General features: G+C 40.9%; 1 protein-coding gene across 3 annotated transcripts in view; it reads left to right on the top strand.

Moving 5' to 3' along the window:
* Positions 1–23,819, top strand: part of sema6bb (sema domain, transmembrane domain (TM), and cytoplasmic domain, (semaphorin) 6Bb) — a 155,352-nt gene that overhangs the window by 116,191 nt on the left and 15,342 nt on the right. For all 3 annotated transcript variants that reach the window (XM_034223523.1, XM_034223525.1, XM_034223524.1), the window contains exons 15-16: positions 268–345; positions 5,155–5,213. In XM_034223523.1, coding sequence (XP_034079414.1) covers positions 268–345; positions 5,155–5,213 — 137 coding nt within the window. The remainder of the gene's footprint in view (positions 1–267; positions 346–5,154; positions 5,214–23,819) is intronic.

Below are 23,819 nucleotides of genomic sequence, written 5' to 3'. Positions count from 1 at the left end.
TCAACGTTTCAAGCCTGAAGAGATTGGGAATTAATGAAAATGAAAAGGTTTCTTGGAAGAAGAAAATCAATATAACACAGTATGATTTAATCCCTAAATTAATCAATAATGAAAGTAATACGTTAGTTTCAGCCCAGCACTTCATGAGTGAAATTGGAGGAGAGCCCCTGTAAAGTATGTTGGGGTCAAGAATTCAACATTTAAGCTAAAGAAAATGTTAAAGTGAAAAGGAGATTGATTTTCAAGGGATTTTTCTTGTCTCTGCAGGAACTGTATCGCCTCGAGAGATCCTTACTGTGGCTGGACCCGAGGAAGCACCTGCTCCTTCCTCAGGCCTGGAACGAGGTATGACATCTCTCCAATAGTGTAGACATCACTCCGAAAATACACACACACACACCACATCCTGCATCAATATAGTGTCACCTGGTCCATTTTAGTTTTAGTTTTTCTTTAAAGGGGCCCTATTATGCTCATCTTCAGGTTCATATTTGTATCGTGTGCCCCTACTGTCTAATGTTTCCATGCTTTAATGTTCAAAAAGCTCTTACTGCCTGTGCTGCAGCACCTCTTTTCACCCTCTGTCTGAAACCAGAGCCCAGTCTGCTCTGATTGGTTAGCTGGTTGGCTCTGTTGTGATTGGTCAACCGCTTAGAGATGTCCCGCCCTTAGCTTATCACGTACAATGTTTTGGAGAACTAGCCAATAAAAGCAAAAAAGTTACATAGTAATGTCATTACAAACAAAGGAGTCCAATGGCGGTGTTTCCGGAAGAGGGGGGGGGGGGGGGGGGGTGGGAAAAACTTTGGGATTTGAAGCCTTTGCAGGCCATTTACATGCACAAAAACCTATATAACACACCACAGGAAAAGGGATGACCCCAAAAGGCATAATAGGGCCCCTTTCAGTCTGTCTGTAGTTTTGTTTTATCACCTTGCCCTGTTTCCTCTTCTTGTTCCAATTTATTGTTGTTTTGTTTTGTTTGGATTTGATTTATTTCCATGTTATCATTCCTCTCAAGGTTCTTTTCCCAACAGCACACCCAGCAGACCATCCTTAGACATGTCCCATATTTTATCTGGTCAAGAAGTCCTTGGTTCTATCTGCGGTTACTTGAGCCTCTGAGTAACATCTGCTCTCTCTAAGTTGCCTGTCAACCAGTCCGCACACTATCTACATTATTGATTCAAGATGTCTGCAGCTGTGTTTAAACAATGCTATGTTCTTTCACTTTGTTTGTTATCAAGCGCTGGTCGTAAACACTGGGTAGGTGTGTGACGGAGAGGAGAGCTCTGTGTTTGTTTCTCTTGCGTAACTCATGTCCATGTTTTGCAGATGTTTTCAGACAGTGTGCTGTGAAGATATGTGTGAATATCAGTGTGTGTGTGTATGTCGGTGTGACCTTTCCTCCTGCTACTGAAACTCAGCAGTCTTCCTAGCGGCCTCCCTCCTGTGAAATCAAATCTCTGTTTAGTCAGGGCTCTTATTGAATTAGGCCCTCTGAACACAGGTGTAGTGCCAGCAGAACAGACAAACAGGACTTTAGACCACCCAGGGCTACCTGCTCATACTATTAAAGGCCTCTGTGTCTGTCTTGATTTGATTTTCCAAGGGCAGTCAACTCGGCAATCGATTGTGCATTGAGTTACTGTGGTTTTCCTCCTTGTGGACTAATGCAACCTCTCATTGCAAACTGACGCCAGAGGAGAGTTTAGCAGGGGATGTTATTTGACATTAGATTGTAATTTGGTAAGTTTCCGAGGAAAGGAAGTTTTGTATTGTGTATACAAATAGTTGTTGGAGTTTTATTGCGAGGAAACATGGTTTTATGTTTGGTTTTATTGTTGTGCGAATCAGTTTGTTATTGTCCCAGAGTGAATTATCGTACTGCTAAACAAGGGGAGACAAAACAATTCCCACCTGTTTTTGTTTCTGCCAGTGAGAATGAAACAATTGAAACAAAACAATCCTGTCAAATTGATCGCTATATATTTTTTTCATGCTAATTACCATCGTGTTGAAATGTATTACATGAGTCTAAAGGCATGAACCAACTTGTTCAGTTTCAAAACTCAATACAGTAGTTTCAAACACCTTTTTAATTACTGTAAACTGTAGGCTAGAAATTCCAAATACAAATTTAAAATATGTAGCTTCCTCACTACAATAAGCACATTTTTTTGTATAGGAATGGGTATGTTTCAGTGTGTTTTGATCTGTATAACAATCAGTTGAACATGTGAAGCTTGGGCGTCATATACAATCAGTATTTAGGTATATTTGTTTAATCTAATTATTATTTTCTATTGCATGTGCTGAACCACGATCTTTAAACATACCTAAAAGGAGAAATACCCCCCCTGGGTTACAAGTACCGGGAATCATTGTTGTAAACACACATATGGTCTCTATCAATCTCCTCTTTATGATTAAGTCTTAAAATATACAACCAATGTACCGAGAAGAATGTGCCGGATATAAAAAGCACTGTCATAAACAAAACAATAAAAAAACCTTGCATGCACACAGAGACCAACGGGCCAATCAAATGTATTCAAAGTAATGACCAACAGTGCGTGAGAGTCAGCAAAACAAAACATGTTTCTTTATTAGGGTGACAACCTGCTGCTGCTGCTGGTTCTCGCTGCACTTGCATTCATTTGTCACGGTGATTTCGAGGCATTAGAAGCGTGGATGTTGGCTGCGCTGCTGCCCGAGCCTTTAGCTAATTGCAACACTGACTCCTGCTCCGTCACTCCTCCAAAGAGCTTTTTGTGCCAATGTTGTTCGTAGGCCAGATAGTGATTCAGTGTAACGGAGCTATTAGTGGAGCCATGTAGATCTTTAAATGATTATTTACTTCTCTGTAAAGACTTTCCTATTCAATACAAAGTGCTGTTAGGGGTTTGGACGCATTGCCACAAGTGATCAAGCAAACATTGTGGAATCCATCCATATTAACCACAATATATTGCATTATAATGCCTTTTTTCAGCAAAAATAAAAAGATGTTGGCCAGCATTACAAATATTCTTTGTAGCCATGTAACTTTAAATAAGCTCCTATGTATCTAAATGTTACTTAAATACGCTTGCATAAAGTCACCTGCTGCCTATTACAACAAGTAACTGTTGTGATGTTTTGGCGATTAGGCCCCGGGTTTGCAGGATGATCATTCAGGAGGGAAAGAACCGCTCTGATGAACCCCCCGGGGTCTAGACACTGGTGGTGGTGATAGTAGTTTGGTCCGATCTGAAGGGAGAAGGTTTTAGCTTGGCCCTGTATTAGGAGACAGGAGGCGAAGGGGTGGAGGAGGGTTGTGCGTTGACACCTGAAATGACAACTGACAGGGAGGGGAGAGCAGATTTAAAGGGGTTAGCAGGTGCGATGATTGGCTAGCCGGGGCGTGACGCCCCTGATCGCTTATTGAGATAACGTTGATGATAGTGTCTTCTTGATTGAACTTGCGCTAAGCTACATATGTCAACTTATATATTTTTCATTCTACAAAATATGGCTTGATATCAACATGAGTTAATAGTAAGATGTATTTTCTTGTGCGTGTGGATAAGACAAATAAGATATAAAGTGCTTTATTTGTGACCTTTGGGAGGTCCTGGATGGCAGATTTCTTATTTTGGAGCAATGACTTGAAACAATGATGATACAAGAGAAACTAGATCTCATGTTACTAAAAGGTTTACATTAAAAAGTAAAAAAACAGAACATGAGCAACACAACTGAATACATGTTTGCAGTCACATTGTAAGCATCCATCTATTCTGAAGTCGTTCCCCGACTCTTTTAATCCTGGAAAAGACCAGGAATTAACTTCTTTATCCAAAGATGAGTCAGTTCAATGGCTCCATAAGTCCTAGTCATAACAGTCTGTATCAGCAGTGTCTCTGACTTTCTATCTGCTTAACCTCACATTCCAGAGAGCACCGGCTGAACTCTAATCAGGTGTGTGTGTGTGTGTGTGTGTGTGTGTGTGTGTGTGTGTGTGTGTGTGTGTGTGTGTGTGTGTGTGTGTGTGTGTGTGTGTGTGTGTGTGTGTGTGTGTGTGTGTGTGTGTGTGTGTGTGTGTGTGTGTGTGTGTGTGTGTGTGTGTGTGTGTGTGTGTGTGTGTGTGTGTGTGTGTGTGTGTGTGTGTGTGTGTGTGTGTGTGTGTGTGTGTGTGTGTGTGTGTGTGTGTGTGATCAGATTCAAAACCCAGTGTGTCTCTGGTTTAGGTACAAATGAGTTATAAAGTGTGCTACATTATGTATTGACGATTATAGCATGTGTGGTGTGTGTTGTATCAATTAGTTAAAGGTATTTCCACTCAATCCCCCTCAGTTTACACACACACACACACACACACACACACACACACACACACACACACACACACACATTGACCAAGGCCTGTTACTCCGTGCTGTTTTCCCTGATATGAGCCATGATTAACAGCAGTTGTGTTTTTCTTTGGGAGCACCTGGACTCTGTGCTGTTCTCATTTCCTCTCGGCTTCCTCACCTCATCATATGTTTTACTCCTTTGAGTTTTCCACGCTCCCCTGTTGCTAGAATGGGAAATGAGTTTTAAATCAAGAGTACTGAGTTGTAGAAATGTTTTTGATATTTCTGTAGACGTGTAAGTTATGAGTAAAGTTTGAGACTCACTTTTGTAACTTTTCCACCGAGCTATATATGAATTTCCTTATACCTTATATGATGATCTTGTGATATCATTTTATCCATATTAATGAATAATGCAGATTTTCCCACTCTAACTCCTTAATTCTTAAAGATGTGGATTTTATATTTACGCCACAAACATTCAACGTTAAGACGATTATGCTGACCTAGAAATATTTGTAATTCAATCTGCTTAATTACTGCCCCTTCAGGCATAAGTGGTAATCTTTGAAATTATAATGGTGATTATTGCATCCTGCTCAGGGCCTCCTGGGTTCTTTTGCTGTATTAATGAAGGTTTTTTTCCATGATAAAAACAAAGCCTTACACAATCAAAGTGTTGAAGCAGCTCGCAGGGATACACGCTGCCTTGTAACGTGTCCTCTGCTGTAACATTGAGATGGTTTTCCTCTATCAGAGAGGATCTGTGCCGCTGGTTCCTCTGATTAATGGCCGTGTCTCTTCTCCTCTGCAGACTGCCGTTCGAGCAAGATGTTGAACAGGGAAACGTGGCCCACTTGGGTGACTGTGACGGTAAGAGGAATGACTCTCAGTCTGTCTGTGTGTGTTTTATGTGTGTGTGTGTTTTACCCACAAGTGTTAAAGCTAATGGCTCTCTTGTCCTTGCCTGGATCCTTACATAATGGTGTACCTTCAGGGTAAAAAGCGATGCAGCAGTTTCAGTTTATAAAGAGGAAATCTGCAAATAAACACAGTCCCAATTCACAATCTGTATTTCCCCCAGAGTAATATGAATAAAGTCGGCTAGTCTGGTTTAGTCTCCGAGCTGGAGAGAAAATCCCTGTGTATGTTTTAGCTAACTTTGTTCTGCTCGCTGTTGACTCTGTCCTTCCTTGTGTACTATCTTTGCTTTGGTCTGCTAGACTTGTGTTGCATATACATGGTGGTTAATTAAATCCCACTCCAGCTATCCCCCCTTGATGTTTCCCCCTTTTCTCTCTCTCTCTCTCTCTCTCTCTCTCTCTCGTCTCTCTCTCCTCTCTCTCTCTCTCGTCCCCCTCTCTCTCTCTCTCTCTCGTCCCTCTCTCTCTCTCTCCCTCCTCTCTCTCCGTATAATTATGAAAATAGAAGTGGTACACGTCGAAGTGAAATCTCTATTCTAGATACAGGGGAGGTTGGATACTCCCATGACACCTCACTCTCTTTGATCTGAGCGCTAATTCCAATGCGTGCAAATTAATCCTTTGCTTCTGAAAGTTCCCCGAGTTCATGTGCCGTGCTCCCTGAGAAGAGAACAGATAAATATTGCATAATCCGGTTTCATGTTTGATGCTGCGCTCTCACTTCACGTCTTCTGACCACCCTTAACCACAGGGGGGGGGGCACCTATAACTGACACTGCCTCGATGCATGGTGAAGTTAACATATATTTGTCTTCATTGAGCACATGTGTAGCTGCTTATAGAACATGTGGGGGGAATCTTTCACTAAGCTCTTGGTCCTGCTCCCAAAAGGAAACCCACGATCCTCCAGAGCTGTAATTTTATTTAAAACAGATCCTGCTTTAGGATTCCTGCACATTAGTGTTTGTTCAATACCATAAACTGTAGAGATATTTCCTCTCCAAAATCCAAATGGGGTACTGATGTTGTGCAGGAAGACGGTAATTATAAATACAACTTCTACCATCATTACTTCTGTACCAAACCAGAGGGAGGGAGATGAACATGATTACTCTTGCTCAGTGCTAATGGAGTGTGTGTTAAGCTTTAGCATTAGCCCCTCTTCGTGTACTTGTTATATATTTACCTCTTGTGCAACATCTGTGAGGTCAGAGAAGGTAATGACGCTGAAACTCCAGGTGAAGAAGAACTCTCCACTCTCCGCACACTGTGAATCACCACAGCACTTATTTTTCTGAAAAGGCTGAATGATTTCATCCACCCTAATTGGAGGGCTACAGCAATTTAATGCTTTTTCTATTTCTATTTTGAGATGGTGAATGAAAGTACATGTATTCACCTATACTCTGGCCTTTCTCTCGAATTTCCTGAATTGTATTACTTAATGCATGTGCCTTGTACATTTTTCTCAGGTGGAACATTGAACATTAGTGTTGTGGCATTGTCTGAAACACTTAATTCAAAATACCTTACCCACTTAAAGGAACATGTTATGCATGTACAGGTTCATACTAGGGCTGCTCAATTAATCGTATTTTAATCGCAATTACGATTATGGCTTGCAACGATTACGAAAACAACGTAATCCAAATAAAACGATTTTTTTATTATTTTATTGGTTTTTCAGTTGAATTATACTTAAAATTCAGGGTAATCAACTGTTAAAAACATACTATTCACATTTTTTTTCTCCAATAAATGGATGTTTTCAAAGTAAATGGATATTCGTTTTTAATAATCGTGATATCAATTATTGACCCAAATAATCGAGATTATGATTTTTGCCATAATCGAGCAGCCCTATAGTTCATACTTGTATTATAGGTTTCTACCAGAACATTTGAACACGGTTTTGACACAAACAAAATTCCATATTTTTCTTATACTAAAGTTACATGTGTTCTCCCTCTTTCTAAAAGGCTGCATTTTAGCACGTATCTTTTAAAGCCCAACTCCAAATAAGCCTACCTATGCTCTGTATGGCCTGCGAGAAAAATAAGGCGCACCTTGGAAAAGATAGAGGAAGAGGAGCTGAATCTGAAAGGCTTGTTGAGTGTTCTGAGCGAGGAAGCCCACAAAATCCTGCCAGGGTTAACTTATTTTAAAGCTTGCAAATAGGTAGCTACATATTTTTCATGATTGAATCTATTTGAATTATTCTACAAATTGGTTTTAAATTAAACGCTAGCAGCCAGCGCATGAGTGCTTAAATGGCCCATTTCCGTTATGGTGCCCTGATACACTATGTCCCCTTTTAATACCTTATATTTATTTCAGCACATTGTGTGTCATACATTTCCATCAACTAACTTGTCACAAAACAAAAGATAACAAAAGTCAAATACAAAGAGACATGAAGACTTATTTTGTCCAAATGAAATGTCCTTCTGCCAACTGACCTATGTGTATACAAATAATGTTAGTTGGTCACAAATGATTGTTTTCTTAAGTTATATCACAAAAGAATATACAATCTTTTGTTTAATGTGTTTTATAATAATAACTTCAACAGTTTGCTTTTTTAATCTCTGTTTTTGCCAAATCTACCCAAACTAGTTTAGGCCAAACCCAAACACTCTGTAACCTACATTTCCCATTAAGCAACTTAGTAATAGTTGAAAACACTCAACTATAATGTTTGATTAGTAAATGACTCTACATCTAAAAATCTGTTCATTGCTCCTTTAAGCCCGTCACACTGTCCCGAAAATGACACCCGATGGACACACGATAAAGGAAATGTTCAACTTCGGCTGTGATCGTAGCAACATCGGGCCATTCGTGAGGGCATCTTAAGCCACCGTATGACCGCCGGTGGAGTTTCTCAGGCTCCGGCAGCAACTTCGTGAGCGGCAACTTCGTAAGGCACTCGTGAGGGCATCTTGTCAAATCGTGTCATCTTCGTGTTATCATCGGTGTTTTCCCCCTCACTCTGATCGGGGCGAATGCCCGATGGCACCGATGATAACAAGATGCCCTCACGATGGCCTTACGTAGGGCAAAATTGACACACGAATTCAACACGGAAATGAACCTTCGCAAGGTCCTTCTGCAATTTTTTGGCATGTCAAAGATTTTGACACCGCTCACGAAGTTGCTGCCGGAGCCTGAGAAACTCCACCGGCGGTCATACGAAGGCTTAAGATGCCCTCACGAATGGCCCGATGTTGCTACGATCACAGCCGAATTTGAACATTTCCTTTATCGTGTGTCCATCGGGTTGTTTTATTGCACAACAAAATCATGTAAACATATTATGTAAATAACCCAATTTGTGTTCTGTGAAACTGAAAAGGATATAATATATTATTTTGAAGGCGAGTTGACAGGAAGTTGTTGTTGCTATGGAAACAACAACATGACGGAGAAAACCTAATATCTTCTACATATAAAGACGGAGAAAGCAAAGAACAAAGTCTGAAGATATCAGTACAGTATCATAGTACTTTAACATAATTGTTTGTGTTACTTTCGTTGCAGTTGTATGTCTTAAATGTAATGTAAATGTTGCCTTTGTGTGTGGTTCGGGGCCATCTTCGTGCGAAATTCACAATTCCATATTCGTGTGTCCATCGGGTGTCAACTTCGGGACAGTGTGACAGGGGCTTTAAAGATCACCAATTATGCAAAATCCACTTGTTCATGTCTCTTCTACATCAACATGTGTCCCCTCTGTGTAAAGACATTCTGAAAGTTTCAGGAAAAAAGATTCTCTCACTTTTTGTCCTGATCCATTTATATAAAAACCTGTCTGAAAACGAGCTGATCAGATTTTGGCCACTTTATGATGTCATAACGATTTTTTGGCTTGTGTAACTATTAGCCAATCACCAACCAAGGTACCCCCCACCCACCCTTATCACCTGAATCTCCTCCTAGAGCACCATTGTGTTCTTTTTAACCAAATCTCTCTCAGAGGGGCGTGGGGAGGGGCTCCTTATTTTCATCTAAAGTAACAGACAGAGAATCAGCACTTTGGAAACAGGGCTGAAAGTTTAACAGAGGGGTTTATGGGATGCTGCAACGATCTGTTTGGTGTTTCAAGCCAAACACTTCAGAGACATGTTTTGTATATATTATATATTGATGAAAAACAGTATAATAGGGGACCTTTAAACTGGCCTCACAAGATGTTATGAAGAATATCACTTCTGTTCTCACATCTGTACACATCAAAAGCCTCAGTCACACAAAGAATAAAGTGTCTGACGGCTGCCTCTCTTGGACCCTCGTGTCAGAGAGATGAACTGTCCTGTTTCCTGCTCCTGCCTTTGAGGAATTCCCAGGCTCTGAGTGGTGTTTGCTCCTGCGTCACTTTCAGCCGTGAAATATGCTTCAAGCTGAACTCTGTTGTCACTGGGTGAACCAGAGAGCTCTGGGGTTGGCATGTTGGGAATGTGATTCAGCTGATCCATCTGAGGGCTGCCACCAACACTTACACAGCACTTTGTCTCAGATCTTGTGATAAACTCACAGGCTTTCTGTTCATCATTTCTCTTTTTTTATTTGACACTTTCATTGTTTCGGATATTGATGATTTCATCAGTGTTTCCTGGTCTTACAGTAGTTAACGCTCAGTCGATCTTTCTTTGTCTTCCTGTAAGACAAGATTCTTCCAGCCATCTGCAAACCCAATTTCAGTGAAAGGAAGACAGAGAGGAGCAGCTTCAGTCTGTAATGACAAACTGTCTTTAAAAGCTGTCTCTCTATAACGTGTCTGTCAGCATCTTCTCTGTGCATTTCTCTTCTTTTGCCTCATTCTTCACATACTGTACACAGGACACACAAAAAAAAGAAACCACTGCAAAATTATCTTTTTTTGTACAGTTTTATTGTATTTCGTATTATTTGCAATACGGACACTAAATGGACTCTAAATAACCCCAATGAACAATAACAATCCACCACACCTTGAACTTTATGTTATATGTCTTTGCCCTGTGCTGTGTGTTGTACTTTTTATTGTCTGTTTATTGTATGTTGAATTGTATGGAACAAGCTGTAATACTCTGCACTGAACACAAATTCCACCAGCCTGGCTGTGTGGTCATTAAAGATTATAATCTAATCTAATTTATAAGTATGGGTTTCAGTAAAATTTACATTTTTGATTTTATTCTATAAACTACTCACAGCAATTCTCTCCCATTTCAAATAAACATTAAATATTATCATTTCGATAATCTTATTCGTAGAAAATGACAACTGCTCTAAATAACAACAAAGATGCAGTGTTTTTAGGGCTTGAATAATGCAAAGGAAACAAGTTCAATTTAAAAATAACCTAAGTTTAACATAGGAAGAGATCAGACATCAATATTAGGTGAAATAACCCTCCTCGTTATCAGTACTTTACATTGCTTCTGGCTAATTTTAAGCCATACTGTACCTTGTTCAACAAAAATCAAACTGCTCACCTTTCTTTCGATGGCTTGACAATATTGTTTTTTATTTGAAATTCCAGAGCTGTACATGTATTGTGTTGCACTTCATGTACACACCGACACATCTCTTCAGAGTCCTGGATTGGTGAAATAGATAGAAGGTATTTGGTTGCTGAATATTTCATATTCCTCTATATTGGACTCATTTCACCCGTCTGTATCTTGACCCAGCAGATGGAGGTGAGATATGATCGGGTCTATCTATCTCTCTTTGGGGAAATTCAGCTATCTCATTTCCAACCTCGCTTTGTGAATTTTTTTCCCTGAAGAGAAGTAGTTTTCTGCAGCTGCATTTCAAACAAAATGTCCCCTTTCTGGCCTCCTATCCTTAGATTTTCAAACAGCATTTTGGTTAGAGAAATAAAAGAAATATTGCTCTTCTACATACAATTATTTTTCTCTCTCTTCATTTCCCCTTTTTTCATAAGGTAGTTTTACCTCTTCTCATATTTTACCTATTGTTCAAACAACTTACCCTCATACATGTTTACAATCTGTGGTCCCAAATAGACATTATTTCATAGGATTAAAAATCAAAACAGTTGAGAATCAGTAAACAAATATTCACTTAAATAAATAAATGCATTTTTTTCAATGGCTGTTTTTGAGTGAGTATTTTTTAAATATATCTGAATAAAAAATACAAATATAAGCATAAAAGTGGCCCTTTAAATAGTGTCTTCCTGTTGACACTCCAACATGAAAAGCTGTATGTAATGCATCTGTTCTTTTCTTCCAAGTTATGTTTTAAGTCCAAACATAATTATGTTGTGTCTGAAAACCTTTCCAAATAAAACGTAATTGAGAAAGAAGATAACAGTAATTCTTATGAACTGGATCTTTGAGGTAAGGCTGGTTATATGTGGTTGTTATAAGAGGAAATTATGCTAGCTTTTTGCTTTGCAGCCTGTCTGAAAAAGTAATTTATGGTGCCATAGTCTTTGCTCCTCTCCTCCATGTTTCATCTCCCTCTCCAGGCCCAGTCGGTGCTACACTGATTTCAGAGCAGCCTTGTCGTCAGTCCTCAAAGGGAGATGGATGGACGGCCTTAACTTAGAGCCCGGCTAACTGCGTCCCCTTCCTCCTTAGCCGGAGAGGGGCGGCTGCTGGAGGGAGAATCGATTTCCATCTCTCCTCTGTCTGATGGCAGTCGAATAGATATCAAGGGTGATTCTGCAGGGGTAAAGGAACTGATAGGAGCGAGGATTGGGGAGCGGGAGTCCGGCTAAATCAGATCGAAGAGAGCAGAGCAAAAAAGCGATTGAGAGATCATAGGAGGAAACTTTGTGGATGGGAAGTGTGAAGCTGTTCAGAAGTGCAGAGTCATAGGGCAAGAAACTGAAGAGCTTTGAGAGTGTAGGGAAGTGATAGAGAGGCTGTTTTCATGGGTGCTAGGCTGGGACGGTGTGACAAATGGGCCGATAGTGCCACCAACTTCTCCTGATTCACCGCGCTGTCCACCAGCCTCAGTGGGCTCGTGGCCAGGCTGTAACTCTGTCAAGGTGAAGCAAACCGTCTGCCTCACCTCCCATAATGCTCTTTAGTATATCACACACCTGCTGCCCTTCTCCTCACTTCACACGTGTATCTACTTACTCTAATTTGTGTGTATTTCAGTTATTTCTTTGTCAGAAAAGTCGATGATTAGGACAACACTGCTGAAAAATTTATTTTCTGCAATGTGAAAAGACTACAGCGGGAGTTCAGTTAAATGATGTGAAGAAGCGGAGTGTAACTAAGGGTATAGCCTTGTGATTATGCATGGCCCCCTTTGCATGTATTAGAAAACAAAGATCACCCCCCAAACACACACACACACATACACACAGAGAAAGACACACACACACAGCAAATATTAGTATGTATGAGACTCTCCTCTAAGCCCGCTCTGATCAAAGCACAGTTTGGAAGCACAAAGTCTTATTGAGCCGATGCATTGTGGGTGGGAGGGACACTTTGATGAAAGAGATGAGGTCAGAGAAATAACTGGGTTCAATTATGTGCGTGTGTGTGTTAGTGTGTGGCTGTATGTGTGTGTGTGGGTCTATTACCCTGTGGGCTCAACTTTCTCTCAGGCGCTAAGCAAGCTAACTTTGTTGTTGTTCGGCAGGTCTAACAAACACACCTGTGCTGAGTGAGGTGATGCAGCTGTTCTGGCATGAAAGTGTGCATTTTCCCCTTCTGAGACCACATTTGATTGCAAACACATGCACAGAGAGCACTTTTCAGCCTTCAGTATATTAGGCTTTGCTCAGAAAATCCCAACAGGTTTGTGTTTCTCAAGTTTCACTTCTTTACTTTGACGTGTTTGACATCAAAAGAAAATCTTCAAGGGATTGTTTCAGTGCTTTCAGGACAAACTGTACAAAACTATTTTCCTTTTAATGTTATTAAACTAGGGCTGTCAAGTTAACGCGTTAATAACGCGGTAACGCAAAAAAGATTAACGCCACTAATTATTTTAACGCGATTAACGCATGTGTATTTTTTTTCCTCGGCCGCCCCGTAGTTTCAGAGCGCATCGACTTTAAAATACCATCTACAAGCTGATGCTGACAACCCCGCTCCTGCTGCCCGCTTGTGGCAGACCACACTTCCACGCTCACCGGCAGGCACCGACTGGCTATTGGGAGGGTGTGTGTATGTGTGGCCCGAGCGAACGAGAGAGAGACCTTACGTGCATTGTTGTTGTTAGCACCTGGTGCTAGCTAGCTGCGCTAACGGATATAAGGAGCTGCTTAAATGAAAACAGAGGAGCGACATTTCGCCGACAACTGCGCCGAGCACTTGACTTTATGCAGGAAGACAGACAGTGGGACATTGTACGAAAAGTCAGCACACTCAGCACGGATAGTGCAACATGATTGCAGCGTCCAGGCAGCTCCCGTTTGAGCATATGCCTTGAGTTGCACATAGCGCCAACGATCCATCACACACACACACACACACACTCACACTCACACGCACGCGCGTGCACACACACACACACACACACACCATTTGTATTGTATTATTGTATGAGAGAGGTTCCAGGTTGAATTGAGGCGAATATTTGTAATGTTCAGAGGTTGTTGTGTTTAATATTCATGAGAATATTTGTCATTGTTCAAATGATAATAAACATTAGCATAAAGCATATTTGTCCACTCATATGTTGATAAGAGTATTAAAAACTTGAAAAATATTCCTCTAAGGTACATTTAGAACAGATCAAAAATGTGCGATTAATTTGCGATTAATCGCGATTAACTATGGACAATCATGCGATTAATCGCGATTAAATATTTTAATCGACTGACAGCCCTAGATTAAACACATGATACACAGGCTTGAACAATGTGTTTGTTACATCTGGATTTTGAGCAATCGGTCATCCAGGTCAAACCTTTTGACAAAAAATATCAATCAGCCATTGGCTCAGGTCATGCAAACCTTGAACAGCTTTCATCAACCTTAATAGACAGTACAATCTCTTTTAATAAAACCTGGTATTCTTTTCAGCCGTATTTCCAAAGCTGTTGATATAAGGTTAATGTCACGATTGATTTGATTGGCTTTGCAGAAGAGTTGATAAGGACAAATCACAAACCAACCCTAGCATTATACTTCAAAAAACGGACATACTTTGCCAGTGGAGGCATATTAAACATAATAAATAAACACATTTGGTCTGCAGTATACATTTAATTCGCTTTCTGTGAATTGTGATGACCATTAAGCAACACACCTGATGTGAATGAGCAATAGTAAAGCCCTGACATCATGTATTCCATTTTAGTTCTCCTACAAATAAAGTATTCATTTCAGCCTTAACCCATTTCTCACTTTTTACTGCCAGGACTGCTATTACGTCTCTGGTCTGTAAAATTGCTAAATTAGTTAATCACACACACACCCACAAAATGTGAGCTAGCAATTCTGCCTGCGGGAAAATAAAGCCATTATTACCTGTGTGTGTGAGCGGCTGTGTGCCCTCTAACTTAGTGGGCTGTTCACAGTGGACAACTCAGTTACTGTGACAAACTGCAGCTGAAGTTGTGCTGGTTTCAGTTTTAATGATGTTTGAGCAGAACGTACCCTACCGACAGAAATCAGCTAACTAACTCTGAACTTGTGTGTGTGTGTGTGTGGACGTGCTTGTGACAGGTAATATAAACCGTTTCTGTAAACAGCGTAATGACTCAGATTTGGTTCAGGCGTCGACAGACGGTATAGATTGTCGGGTCCACTTACGGCAGGTTACCGCAATGTGTCGATTGGCGGACTTTCAGTTTTTCCAGGTCGTGACCTTCGCTGACAGGCAGATCACTTACAGGGTAAACGTGGGCTAAATGTTCTGTCAAACCTCCAACTTCTCTCCTTTAATTCACCACGAGGGTCTCCTAACGCTAAAGGAAAGATATTCTTACATTCAAATCATTTTGTTGGGACCATGCATCTCCCCGCAGCCCATTTCATTTTGCTGTTTGCAGGCCTTTTAGGGGAAAGAGTCAAATTGTGTTTGCACAAGAAAAGCTCATCAGTGAAAGTCAACTCTGTTAAACCAGCCATCAAATAGGAGTATGAGGCAATGTGTGTGAAAATGTGTGTGTCTTGCTACAAAAAACAAGTCTTGCTCCGTCACATTCCTTCGTTGTTCAAAATCAACACTTTTTTCTCAAATCTCTGTTTCCACCACGTTGAGAAAAGTAGACTTCCCAGCGAATACGTTCATGCAGACACTTATAGGGACATTCACACTCGCACGCACTCGCCACCCGTTCAGCTGTGAACCTGCTCAGACGTAATGACACTGAGCTTGTGTTGCCACAGTGTAGCTACAGATGGAAGCAATTATGGTGCTGTGAAAATATTTCTAGAAGAAAGGCGGTGTTTTGACTGGAGGAACAGCGGGATGCAATCACTCAGTAAATGAGGGCCACTGAAACATCAATGAGGCGAATGGAGATTCCTTGTTGTGGCCTCACGTTGGAGTCGGTGACGATCACCACAGCGCCGACTTTGTCTTTTCTGTAAAGTTGTGAGGAGCTTTGTGCGGGAAAGAAAATTTGTTGGCAAATGTACGGCTGTGGTCTGATCTAATTCTAATTGCGGCGGTTTGGAAAGGGGCCTAAGGGGGTATGGTGGGGGGGCCATAAAGCCGACACAGTCCTTTGTATTTACATGGCAGCTAGTTAAAGCACAAGGTCTTAAGCCTGCTGATGATAAATGTGTTGCCCTGTTGCTTGAACCTCAATTGAGATAAAGGAACAGTCAGGGAACAAAAAAGAAGGAGAGGAAGTGAAGGGGGCGGGGGAGCATTCGCCACAGTAGTTCAATTTTTGTTTGATGCGGTCTCCTCTTTCAGACGGAGCTCTCTAAACTTGACGCCACAGATGTCCTTTCCACTCTCATAAATCCCTCTGCTGTCACTCCTGCAATCCAGACAGCAGAAAGAGAGAGACGCAGGGATACAGAGAATAGTGGAGATAGAGGAAATGTGGTGTGAAGCTTCCCCAGACGCAACTCTGTGCTCTAACTCGCACATCTCTACCACCCCGAGTAGCTTCTGAGAGGCTAGAAGAACAGATCTGATCCCCTCTATGAATGCTGGGCTGATGAAATATGAACATCTATACGTGTGTACTTGGGCATTGCAGGGAACAAGGGAAGTGAAATACTGTATGTGCCGTTTTCAGTGTAGAGATTGTATTCAGCGAGCTCTAAGAAGACAGGAATAGCCGCCTCATGCTCTGGAAAAGCTCTGCGAGGTGCGAGGACTCCTGATGGACTTCTGCTCTTTTCATCTAACTTCTTCCTCTGAGTCCTCCTGCTGCACAGCAAACAAAAACTCCCCCCCTCCAGAGAGCCACAGGTCCTCGATGATAGATGTGTTTATGTGTGTGTGCAAGGTTGCCATCTTTCAACAGGTTGAAGGGAGTTTTTTCGGGGAGGGTTGTACACTTACAGTAAAGCATACAGTCATCGTTTTTTTCTGATTTCTACCCTAAATTTCACCACATTTTTCAAGAGAAGCATCTTGATTTCATACATTTTCAACCTGACTTTATTTCCCCAAACATCCAAAAGTTATTTTTTCATTCTGCATTTTCAAATGATCACAGTCAACCGTCTGTAGACGATGTTCTCTAGCAACCTTGAAGTTCAGAAAAATGCTTTGACATTCAAGAGAAAAATGAGAGTAAGTAATTAAAAAACATTTTTGAAGTAAAAATTATTACAGATAGATTCCTAGATTAAATAATAATATTTAAAGAAAAAAGCCCAAACACATTGCTGCACCCACACTGTTTTTGATTCTTTCAAACTTTTTCTGAGAAGATTTCATAAAACCTTAACATTATAGTTCAAATTACAGTTCTTATATAAAACAAGTTTTTAGGGCCTCAACGTCTGATATTAGTGCTTTGAAAATAAATGAAATCAAACGGCTCCAACCGTGATCGACTGTAATTGTAGAGCACAAATACTTGATTGCTTGATTGCCCAAAACATTTCTTGTAGACACAATCCAGTTTAATATTCAACAAAAACTTCTACAATTGACTATAATACAATGGATAAAATGTGACTGAATCAATCTGTACATCCCTTTTTGTCAAAAGAGAAAATCAGGGGGAAAAACAACAACAGTTTTAGCCTCAGGATTGTAAACACAGCTTTAACTTTGGAGAGATACTCAGTTTAGGAAAGTTACTACTTAGTGCAGTTATGAGGTACCTTTACTTTACTTGTACATTTTCATTATATGCACTATTTACTATTAACACTTGTAGCTACCTCTCAGATTCAATAGTCTTTACATACAAATAATATAGTTTCGCACTTTTCTAAAATGTAATAGATGTCCCCAGAATGTTATCAAACATTCATAATCAGCTTCACCTTTACCAATGCCCATGCAGCTATACAATGTATTTAAAGTTACTCATGCAAGACTCACAATGTAAACTATCCCAAAAGCACGGCTGAGTGGCAAAACCACGATGTGTGCATGTGTGAACGTTATTGGATTAAAGTGATTTCTTGTGTGAAAGATGCCAGACTAAAAAAAGGGTTATATGTGAGTGCGTTTGTGTGTGTGTGTAAGAGAGTGCTAAAAGGCTGGAAAACGGCAGGGCAGCTCATTAAACATTGTGTGAGGGGACGTCGAGTCGTTTTACTCACAGCTCACTCTCTGCTAAATTGAACATCAGACACTGGCATTTCATGCATTTGGCCGGACCCACACACACACACACACACACACACACACACACACACACACACACAAAGAATAAGGGCCTGGAGCAGGTCTGTGGCCAGTACTGCTGGGTAATCGTTGTCAGATACTGTAAAGTGCGGGAGCTGCAGGCGCTGTGTAAGCTGCCATCCATAGTACTGTAGTTGCACTTTGGGATTGTTTTTTTATCATTCAGACAAAAATCGACCCTGTAGAGTTCCTCTAACTCCCTCCATCAAACAACACTTTCCCTCCTTTCTGCAACACATCAATAACACTACTGCGCTTTTTTTTTACACTCCTTCTCTGTTTCACTCCATCGCCCTGTCTCTGTCTAAATCTCGTTTTCACTTCATTTACGTTTCTCTAACACTTCTCTCAGCCTCTGTTTCGCTTTCCATCTTTCCTCACCTCTTCCTGTCTCTTCCACGTTGTCAGCTCCTCGGTATATGTAAGTAGTAAGTAACTTTGGAGGATAACATTATTTTTAAATGGCGCAACTTTTACTGCTGAATGATTTGTTGAGATCTGATATCAACATCGCTATAAAGAAGTCCAACAAGACAAGAAACACAGGAAGTCAGACAATCGCACAAGTTGTAATAAGGATAAACATTTGTGTTTCGAAAAGACAAATGCAAACATTACATTCATTTCCTGTCCATTGGAACATCAAGTTCCCAAATTAACTTCCTGATTAACCTTTCATGTTATAAATTGTTGACATTGTGAGCACACGCAGTTCTCCTGCAATGAAGGATTATCACCGACATTAAAGAGGCCCTATTATGCTTTTAGTGATTTCCCTTTCCTGTGGTGTGTTCTATTGGTTTGTGTGCATGTAAATGGTCTCCAAAGGCTAAAATCTCAAAGTTCCCTCCAAAGAGAGTTTCTCTCTCCCTCCTGCCTGAAACACCTCCATTGGACTCCTTTGTTTACTTCAGTGACATAGTGACATGACTATGTAACGCTTGCGCTTCTATTGGCTAATACTCCAACACATTGTATTTGATAGGCTAAGGGGTAGGACATCTAAGTGGTTATCCAATCACAACAGAGCCGGCCAGCTAAGCAATCAGAGCAGACTGGGCTCTGGTTTCAGACAGAGGGTGAAAAGAGGTGCTGCAGCATTAACATTAAAGCAAGTAAACATATCACAGTAGAGGCACAAAATACAAATATCAACCCGAAAATGTGCATAATAAGGCCCCTTTAACTTCATTTAAGTTGACTCTCCCACACACACATGTTTCACTTCTCTCAGCCTCTGATTCCCTTCCATCTCTCCTCGCCTCTTCCTTCCACGTTGCAGCTCCTCAATATTGATCACCTTAAACACTCCGGTGTTGATCAGCTGACAGACGCTGTGATTCTGAGCGATTGCTCAGCTCAGGATGTGTTCTGATGGCGTGTCAACCTGCGAGGCCTTGGCCCCGTGTCGCAGCAGGGATATATCATTAACGGCAGCTTGTAAATTAACAGAGCAGGCGGGGGACTGAGCGAACGGGGCGAGGGGTAGTTTCAATCAGCCACCCAGATGGTGTGCTGCCCCGACATGAGCCCTGATGGTTTAATCATTCCGTTAAACCTTCAGAAATGTGTATCAAGAAGGCTCCAACACTTAAGTGCTGAGGGAGTTAACATAAAAACAAATTGGCATGTGTTTTCAGGTGGTGGGCGATAGCAGAGCCACATACGTAGCCCTGATGTGATGTATGGATGTAGCATGTGAGAGAGATTAAGTTGAAATTGCCTGCTTCATGATTTGAGAATGAGAGATATGAGCCCTCGGGGCAGATAGTTAGACTAATGCTATGCACACCTCTACTCCAATTTATCGCCTGTGACATGTTTGTGAATATTTATTATGGCTCTCCACGGTTTGCTTTTGGCTTTGCACCTAAAATGAGAATATCAATTGCTGAACCAAAAGCGCAGCCAACTCTGTAACCCGTAAATAATTGTATATAGAGGAAAAGGATAAAAGCTGCATCCTACTGAGAGAAACATGTTGGTACTCACACGTGCATACTCATGCGAACACGACTCTGGAAAACAATTTATTTTACCACTGCTTTGTTTGGATTGGATGCCTCTCAGACCGTTAACAGACTGGCCCTTGTTAAGCTGCCCTCTCTCTAAAGGTTGACCAGATTGGGAAAACTCCTGATTTAATTGAATCCACAAATTCAATGAGGAACATTTCTGACAGCAACACGAGTGCAAAAGCCTGTGAAAAAACCTTTATGGGCAGGAAAAGAAAAAAGAAAGGGGCTGTAGCTTTTGATTATATGGCAGCGGGAGGGTGCCCCCCGACTCTGATGATTTTAACACATAACGCTCCCACAAACGAAACTCTAGACTTACCTCATTAACTCCTGAGATTGTTCTCCTGAAGGGAGAAATAAACCAATGTGTAAAGAGTTAAAACATTAAGAAGGGTGGAGGTGGAAGAGAGGAATGTATAAGCAGCAGGAGAGTCGTGCAGGTATGTAATCATCATCATCACAATCCCTGACTCTCAGCCAGCCAAAAGCCTGATCTGCCCTCTCTTAAACACCCAGCTGAAGACCTGAATCTATTAACAGCGGGCATTTTGGTGGAGATTTTAATTGCAACCACATGGCTGTTGTGTATAAATGTTTGAACATATTGATCGTTCGGCTGGTCAGGCACGTCTGACTAGCCCTCCGGAGCTGGGGTTGTTCTGTTTGTTTGATATATTTCTTGTTTTCTTCTTAAACGAAGGAGTAGTGCAGCACTCCCCAGCAGCAGCCGTGCTCTGAAAACTATCAAGCAGGGACTGTAGATGGTTTTACAATCATCCCAAGAGTTTACGAGCAAGGTTTAGTCCCAGTAAGGAGCTCTGCAGCGTCGCTGTTTTATTTTTGAAAAGCTTTGATTCGTTCTCCCAATCCTAGCACACACATCTGTGTTATGAGGTGTACTGTGTGTGTGAAAAAAGGGAGATAGACAGTGTATCTGTTAAAGGAAGTTATGGTGATAAAGATTAGCAATAAATAGCAGGAAGGAGGAAGACGTGCTAAAAACAAGAAGCAAAATACTACCGACAGTCTTTCAACAGAGGAAAAGGAAAGGAGGATAATGAGCAAAATCACTGAGCCATGGGTGCAGGCACTTATTAACACACACACACACATATCAATACGTCTATACACACTTTTTCACATTAGGCGCACGCACATGCTTTGCCACGTGCATCCCTGCCGTCGCTGCGTGCATAAACACATTAACATGCAGAGAGATTGTGGATTGTGGAGATGAAAGGCGCTCAGATCAGTGGAACAGTGAACGCTGACAGTCGTAACCTATCAAGCTCAGATTTGTGAGCTTGAGGCATCGACAGGTCCGCCGGGGTGCTGTGAAGTCACTTTGTTCTGTGTTGATGTGCTGCGTTTCTGATTACATGAATTTCAGCTCTGGAAGCTGCATAACAGTTCCCTTTCCTAGCTAACTTATCAAACTGTAGGAAGACTCAAATAGTTGACAAAATATTGAAACATCTCAATTAGCTGCAACCTCCTGACAGTTATCAAAAACTGTGGGAGAGAGCAGGTGAAACCGGCTATCATTTTTGCTTCATGGGTCATATTTGGGTAGATTTGTTCATCGAGTTAATGATAATAATGGTTGGGTTTTGCAAAGATATAATAGAAAAAGAAGAGAAAATAACTAGTTTGCAGCACATGTTGTCTGACCACTTTATAAGCGTTTATGCTTTCACAGATGGCCACACTTGAACGAGGACTCCAAAGCCACCCATAGTAAAAAGAGGGAAATCAATACCATAATGGAGGATAATGACAAACAATTTCAGAACATCTTTCCTAACAGGCATCCATAGTCTTGCACTCATTTATACCTTTGAACATGGATAGAAACATGTTGTACAGAATCAGAGATAGTTCAAATCCTGTTAGTGTTCATCACCTCCAGGCAGCTGGGTTTTGGAAAGTGCTTTTGCTATATAAGGACAGGGGTTGACGTCATTTTGGGTTTCATGGAGCAACTTTAACTGCTGAGTTTATTGCTGAGATTTAAGGGCAACATATCTATAAAGAAGTCCAACCAGACAAAGGACACAAGAAGACATCCAATCGTAAAGGTTGTAATGAAAATCCCAGGTTAGACAAACATTTTTGGAAGAGAAACCACTGAATAATTTCCTGTAGGCTGAATCATAGTAAAGACCTGGTTCAACTTGACCTTTCTTCTAATACTTGTTGTAGTTGTGAGTACATACAGTTTTCCTGTGCAATCAGGGATTATGGCCTATCTCCTGGATGCAGTTACTTTAGGTTTTACAATCAAATAAAATGGTTTATATCATCTGTTCCCAACTACATAGACACGTCCAAGTTCCTTAGACATTACAAACAGATTGTCAGGACCTCGACACAAACTGATAGACCCAAATGCACGACCCAGAGACAAAGTCTTAAATGTAAAAAAGTATCTTTAATTTCAAAGATCAGGAAATTCCTTTTAACAGAGTAGGTACTGGAATTAACAAAAAGCGCTCACAAGGAGGAAAAACTATGCATAACAAAAAGAGAACTTAAGAAAGAAACTTAAAGGTGGGGTAGGTAAGTTTGAGAAACCGGCTCGAGATACACTTTGTTATATTCCATGGAATGCTCTTAACATCCCGATAGCAATGAATATCTTAAGTGCTTTGACAAAAAATCCATTAAAAAAATGTCATCTGTGGAAGCCGTAGTGCTGTAAAAAGCACGACCAATCATCTGAGCCGGCCCGGCTAAAATAACTGCATGGCCTACCTGCCTGTCAGCCTTCCATCTGTACACAAACTTATCTCGTGCCCTCATTGGTCATGTGCGCGTTCGTGTGTGTTGGAGGAGGGGCTCTGTAAGGAAGTGGCAGATTTGTTCCGGCTGTGTATTTTCAAATTCTTGCGCACTCGAGCTGGTTTCTCCAAAATTACCTACCCCACCTTTAAGCCTACAAAATTAACCACAATACCTGACATGAGTGAAAGCGATCTTTTCTTAGCTGAGGCTTGGCACGACCATTCGGGGAAACAAACAAGACGAACTGACACAGGACAGGGGAGAGACAGGACTATTTAAACATAGGGTGAGTGGGAACAGGTGGAAATAATCGGGGGAGGGACAGACACTGATAATGGCGGGTAAAACACACAAGGGAAGGAAGAAACAGGGCCTGAAATGAAAGACAAGAGGTAAGTACAAAATAAAACAGGAAATGACAGACAAAATACATGAACATAACTAACTAACACATTTGACGAGACACAACACAGATGCACCTAGAGTAATGTTACCCTCAAATAGTTTAAAATTAAGATTTTAAGAGGCATGGAGAGGCATTTTACTCTCGTAAAAGGTCACAAGAAAAACAGACTTGAGATAATTATGGGTAAAAATAAATTCGATTGTCTTCTTTTAAATAAAAATAATAGAAAAGTAATACATTTGCTGACCCCTCAGATATCCAGTATCACCACACACATTATCTTGTCACCTCTGGTTTAGATTTTCAAAGAGTTTACCTTGGTTGATCCTTTAATCGCTCGTGTTTCTAACCAGCTTTGATCGTAGTGAGGCTATAGGATTCCCAAATGTAAGCTATTATTTTGCAGAGCTATCATTCTCATTAGAAGTGACGGCCAAAACTATGAAAATTAGACCTTAGTTTCACTAAACTTTGATTATATTTTCAATAGGAGCTTCCATTAGATCCTGTTTTTTAAAAAAAATCCTCCTCTCTTCCCCCTTGTCTGACCCTCTGTCTTTATCTCACAGACACATGTTCACAAGGCCATCAT

The sequence above is a fragment of the Gymnodraco acuticeps genome, unplaced genomic scaffold (genome assembly GCF_902827175.1).
Source record: "Gymnodraco acuticeps unplaced genomic scaffold, fGymAcu1.1, whole genome shotgun sequence".
NCBI classification, from domain to species: Eukaryota; Metazoa; Chordata; class Actinopteri; order Perciformes; family Bathydraconidae; genus Gymnodraco; species Gymnodraco acuticeps.
This window is presented reverse-complemented; position numbering and strand designations above follow the sequence as displayed.